Source organism: Nelusetta ayraudi, unplaced genomic scaffold (assembly GCF_046127955.1).
Source record: "Nelusetta ayraudi isolate G7.1 ecotype Tasmania unplaced genomic scaffold, CSIRO-AGI_Nayr_v1 ptg000135l, whole genome shotgun sequence".
Lineage (NCBI taxonomy): Eukaryota > Metazoa > Chordata > Actinopteri > Tetraodontiformes > Monacanthidae > Nelusetta > Nelusetta ayraudi.
The window spans coordinates 21148937-21155015 of NW_027466185.1; the positions used below are offsets into that span (position 1 = coordinate 21148937).

General features: G+C 39.6%; 1 protein-coding gene across 1 annotated transcript; it reads right to left on the reverse strand.

The window, feature by feature from the left end:
- Positions 1–474: 474 nt before the first annotated feature.
- LOC142877128 (membrane progestin receptor alpha-B-like) lies at positions 475–5367 on the reverse strand. The gene is made up of 2 exons (XM_076011512.1): positions 5237–5367; positions 475–3492 (listed from the first exon to the last, which is right to left on the reverse strand). The coding sequence occupies exon 2, from the start codon at positions 3453–3455 to the stop codon at positions 2391–2393; it is 1065 nt and encodes a 354-aa protein (XP_075867627.1). The 5' UTR covers positions 3456–3492; positions 5237–5367; the 3' UTR covers positions 475–2390.
- Between the last annotated feature and the right edge of the window lie 712 nt (positions 5368–6079).

Here is a 6079-nt window from a genome sequence, read left to right on the forward strand (position 1 = left end):
GCCCAGTGGTTTACTCAAGAAAGTAGTTTTGAATATTTGCTTCATTTGTCGTAACGTTACGTAATCACAATATAGTATTGTACAAATCACAAATCAATAACATAATGTGCATATGTGTCACTGCCCCAATCCATAATTTATTTTCTGCATCACAAAAGCTGTATTTAGAAACTTCAGTCATTCAACCATGTGATCAAAAATGTACAATCAGATCCCAAAAGTATTTCATTCCGTCTTGATAACAATGCAATCCCCTCGTAACGTAAATATGACAGGCGCCACGTGGAAACACTCACACACAATTTAGAGGTCCGTCCCTATCGCAGGTTATAGAAAATGAATGAATGTATTTAGAATGCGTCTCTTGAATGTAGCAGCACAATTCAAATGTTACATAACACAAAATATAAGGTTATGGTCTATATAGGGACACAGTCAGACATGCAAAATAAGAACCATGGTCGTCACAATGAGTTCATGTAGACTTTATAATTTATTGTGTCAGCTTGAAACTATGTGTTCTAGTCAAACAGGAACGTGCACGTGAAGCAAATCCCATACAAACAACAATGAAGCAAAAAAAAAAAAAAAAAAATTAAAATTAAAAATACACGTCCCCGTTTCACTTCTTTTAATTGACCACCAGATGTCCTACTAGAGAAACTGTATGTCAGCGTATTCGCTCTTCTTTTTTTTTCTTTTTTTTAGCACATGCATGCAGTATGAATGAAGGAGGTGTGACACAAAGTTTTCTCTTTTTTTTTTATTTATTATTATTAAAATGACAGTGTTTGCAATAAAACAACACAGTGTTACTCTGATGACATTCAGATCAATATTATCTTATATTGCTGTAGTAATAACGTCATCATATCATACAATTCTGATACTTGGGTGCGCTCATTTAAACAGAAGATTTCTCCCAAAAGCATGCTGTTATGATGACCAGCTGTTGTATATGTAGGTGGTTAACACTGAATTGTTGATTTTTTTCATTATTTTTTTTTAATGAAATGCTGTACAACAAAGGGCGTGGTATGAATAAGAAAATACCTCACTGTTAAGAATAACATTTCTAACAGTGTAAGACTGGCGTGTACACACACACACACACAAACACACACACACACAAAAAAAAAAAAAAAAAAAAATCTGACATATTTTGGATTCACATCCAAGACACACTTGACTCCTCTTGTTCTAGAGAGTGCCCACAGTGCCCACGAGTCATCACAGTACCATCGGCAAGGAAATATCGGGTAACAAAAAGACCTTCTTTCCCTTTAGTTCAAGGCACAAGAGAGTTTTGCAACAAGGCACAATACAGTGAAAAAAACGTACACTACATAGCATGGACTAGTCAAGCAATATTGCTTCCATGTTCATCAAAATAAGTTGTTAGGGAACACAAAGAGGCACAAATCGACATGTTAATCGGGAAAGTAGCACCGTGTGAATAAATATTATCACTGAGTTTATATGAGCGCAATCATAAATTGACAAATTAAAATAGAAGCAAGCATCCTACATGCAAAATGTTTGATGGATGGTATTTAGAAATTGAGCACTGCACATTACATACCTGTATCTTTCCCATATGTTGCCCATAGCTGTAAAGAGTGTGTTGAATTAAAACCAGTTCAGTTTAACTACCATTAAAGGCCCAGTTTATCAGACTTACATATACATCTTATATCCCAACGCATTAAACAATGCTTATATTATCCCTTCTTTCCTAAGATGAATGTATAATGCATTGCAATATGCAACATTAACATGCATTTTCTATTATTTTTATATACCAAATTATTTTAATAGATCCCTTTAAATATTACACACTGAGCCTTGAAAATGTAAAATACTCCAGAATTTTACACGCGAGTGCTCAAGAAAAATCAACTTGTATCCAGTTTGTTAGGATACAATACACCCGTAGTGCAAATGGGAAACGTTTGCTGTAAATACATTAATATTTGTGCACTTATTAAGTGTTTTCATGTATATTTCTTTGTTTGCCTGATAGAAGAAGGTCTAACACCTTACAACTGTATGGTATCTATTTAAAGATCCTGTGAGGGGCCTCCTGACAATGATGAAGCAAGGTTTGGGAAAAAGACTGTGATTAAGTTCCCTTTGATAAAAAAGTGCATATACGAACTGTTCAAAAAGGCTCACTCGATAAATAACTGCACATTCTTCTACAAACCAGTGCCAAAAGAACTTGTGAATTGTAACATTATGCATCCTGCCTACACACATTTAAATACATTTAGAGAAGTATCAAAATTCCAGCAGCAAATGATTAGAATGTACCATTTCTAATGGAGCACAAATCTGAAAGCGGAAACACAATATCACAATTGAACATCGATTGAGCAAGGCATGAGCGGTCACATGCACTTGGCTTTCATTTCAGTCATTTGCTTGACCTTCCGCAGCATGATGACAAAAATCAGAGAGCACACAACTAGGACCACACCGTACAGACTCACAAAGAAAGCAGCATCGTCGCTCTGGTGAAGACGTGTGTACAGTTTCCTACGGCCCAGGTAGTCGAGGTGGGAAGCGTGGATTTGAGAGAATGTGCAGCACGCTAGGAGAACGTGAAATATCTGATGGCTGTGTCCCACAAAGTCGCACCGCCCCGGGAAGTAGCGCTCGAGCACGGGGACGGTGAAGAAGAAGGCACAGCTGCAGAAGAAAGCAACCTGACCAAAGTGGTAAATAAGAGCCGGATCATCAACCGCTGTAGACCACAGCAGAAGTCGTTTAGCCACTGGACTGCTGTCCCATAGGTAAGCGATGGCTGATGGGACCACTTGACCCACCTTACGCACCCAGGGCAGTAGGTGATAATTGCAGTACTTTCCACAGCAGCATCCAATGAATGAGAGGCAGCTGAAAAAAGCGGCAAGGGGCATGAAGAGCCCATGGACGTGTCTGTGCAAGTCCTCATCCACAGCATAGTAAAAGTGCACGATGGCACTGCCATACTGATACTGTGCTACCCCGACATAATCCAGAAAAAAGAAGGCAAAGTGAAACAGTTCAGATTTGCTGCCCAGTAGATGAGCTACGGTGCTGAAGGCCGTGTAGATCATCGAGGACACGAGTAGGACCAACAGTGGCCAAGAATGAGGATCGCCGACAAAGTCCACAGTCTCAGAGAGCTGACAAAACTTCACCACAAAGATTAGACAGGCCAGCAGGTGGCTCCAGACGTTGATGGTCTCATTGTGGCGCTGGAACAAAGACAGGTAGTAGTAGCGCCAGTTTTGGTGGAGCGGACGGTAACCTGTGGAGATCAAACGCTCCCGGAAGTAGTGCGGGACCTCAGTGTCTCTGACAGTGCCGGGCATGGAGGGCACAGCCTCAGTTAGCATCTGAGGAACTTCCCTGATCTGCTGCAGGCTGATGAATACCCGGCCAAGTTTCTCCATCACGATGGTTGCCATGATTGTTGGTAGCTGAGGGTATCACCCTGATTGGTTTCTGCAGAGAAAACAAAGACAGTTTATATGCAGAAAGAACTTTCACAAAATATATGCCATGCAGTCCCAGTGTTTCCCGGCTGTTACGTTGCCCATAAATTTGTCAAATCTGCCATTTAGAGAATACCAGCAAAGTCTTTCTAAATGTCCTTTCAAATACCGCAAGTATTGAGCAATTGTCTGGAATCTGCAAAAAAAAAAAAAAAAAAAAAAAGTATTTGTTTGGATTTCCATACAAGAGATATTTAAAGTAGGTGAGTCGAGATAAGCGGCGCTTGAAATATTTATCAGCCAGATTCTATTGTCTGTGTGTCCCATTGTACCTCAGAAATATAGAAAAACATACTTTTCTATTCACAGCTACACACCATCAGAAACTCCCAGGGGTCGGAATTTGATATGAGAGTAGGAGGTGTACTGCGTGTGACACAAAGTAGTGTTGCTGCCTCTCCTCGAACACGGCATGTATGTCTTTGTTCTAGTGCTCTGTTTTGTCCATCATTCAAGTGTTACCATTTTATTTGTTTTCTCTCCTAAAGATTAAAAACAATAATAATAATAATAATATTAACACATATTTTATAAAAGTAATTTTTCTTCTTGTTTCCATTGTTCTTGGTCTAATCAACTTTAGACAAAACTTCTCAGTTTTCTTTGAGTATGATTTTTTTTTCATACTTCATGGTTTACATTCATAAATGAAAAATGTGCATGAAAAAACCTTGATCCAAAAGAATCTTAGGGAATGGCTTCAAAATACCAACACGTGTTCAGCCGATTGTCTTTAACTGTATGAAAATGAATTTCTGGGTACTCCTGCACAAACATTGAATAGCACACATACATGGTTGGTACACATATCACTGGTGCAAGAAAAGTTGCAGTGCACGCACGGCTACAGTTTTGTGTCAGATCATTGTTTCGAGGAAATGAAAGTGTTAACACCTATTCCCAGTAATTTGAACCCAAAGTGACACAATTGTATTTTGTCACTCTCACACATCTGTAACCAAATAACAAAAGCATTATTGTAACTTGTTGTATGTACTTTTTGGAAAGCATGTGCTTCAGCGTGCATGATAAATGAGAAAAATAACATGACATGATAAAAAGACCATGTTGTTTTGTGTGTCAAATCTACTAAACCAATAGATTGTTGCACTTCTTTCTACATATTAAATCAAACAAAAAGTGATATTTGATATTCAGAAACTGTTTGGGATTTTGTTTGTTTTGTTTTTGTTTTTGTTTTTAGGAGCGGCGCTGTCACACGTACATACCCTTTGCTTTTTAGATGCTATGTGCTAAATACCTTGAGGTGTCCACTTTGTTCAAGATCAAGTTTCGGTGATCCATTATTAATCTGTATTATTACGATCTATTTGGTATTAATGCACGTCTCTTTTTTTTTTTGTCCCCAGCACATACTCGAAAAACTATCTCTGAAGTAGTTTAGGCTAGGTATGAGATTTGGGTGGAGGGGCTCCCACACACCCTTTGGTGATCTTCTCCTGTGTCCGTCCCTGGAGACCGTGTTGTCACATCACCGCGCTAAGCAACATCAACATCCTGAGCTATAGACGTTTTTTATTATTATTATTATTATTAGTCATTATTTATTCCTAAAACTGCAGTACTCTTGTTTAGGGACAATCCGTCAAAAATCCCAGGCTATTGAGAAAAGTTTTGAGCGACGGGACACCATAATTCCTGCTGGTCTCCTCCCGGTAATGCAGTGACCTCACCTGTCTCATCCAGTGACTGAAGCCCGGGTGGTCGCTTCTCCTCGGTCTTCGGGTACCAACATAAAACTTGTATTGTACTTTGGAGTTAGACGAGTCTGTGGCATCAAGCCGCTAGACGCCCATATAATGCAACCGGAAAGGGATTATAGTTGCTTTAAAATATGAGCACCATACGTTTCGATATGCAGAGGCAGCGATATATGAAGCGTTTGGAACATTCTATTTGCTAGCTTTGTTTGCTGGTTATTTATCAATATATAAGAAATATAACTGACCAATTGGTGAAGAATAGTTATGAAAAGTTAGCCTTTTTTAATCTTCACTCAATATCGCGCTATTAAAGTGCTTTATTTTGAAATCAAACACCGGAAATCATTTCGTATTTCCTTCACGCCGCTTGGTGGCGAAGTTTTCTTTCCTGAAATGACTGGAATGTTAATGAACGCTATAGAGCCTCAAACTCAACAAGTTGGAGCAGATGACACATGCGGGTCTCGTGTGTGTGTGTGTGTGTGTGTGTGTGTGTGTGTGTGTGTGTGTGTGTGTGTGTATCTGTGTGTGTTTTAAATGCTTTTTGTATCACGCCATGCGATATGAAGAGTGGAGTTAGACGGACAGTCGTCCTCCACTCCGGACTCGCCCACTCACATGAGTTTCAGAAAGCAATCCGCCCAGTGCTCTTCTGTTCCACACCCTCCGCTGGGTGTGTGAAGCCCCGGAACATTCTTAGACGCTTACAAGTTTGTACACCTAGTGCACGCGAACTGTAAACAGTGCGCTGCTTGTATCTTTTGAGGCGCCGCAATGACGTGTGCAAAAAAGAAGCCAAGCCGATGCATAGAT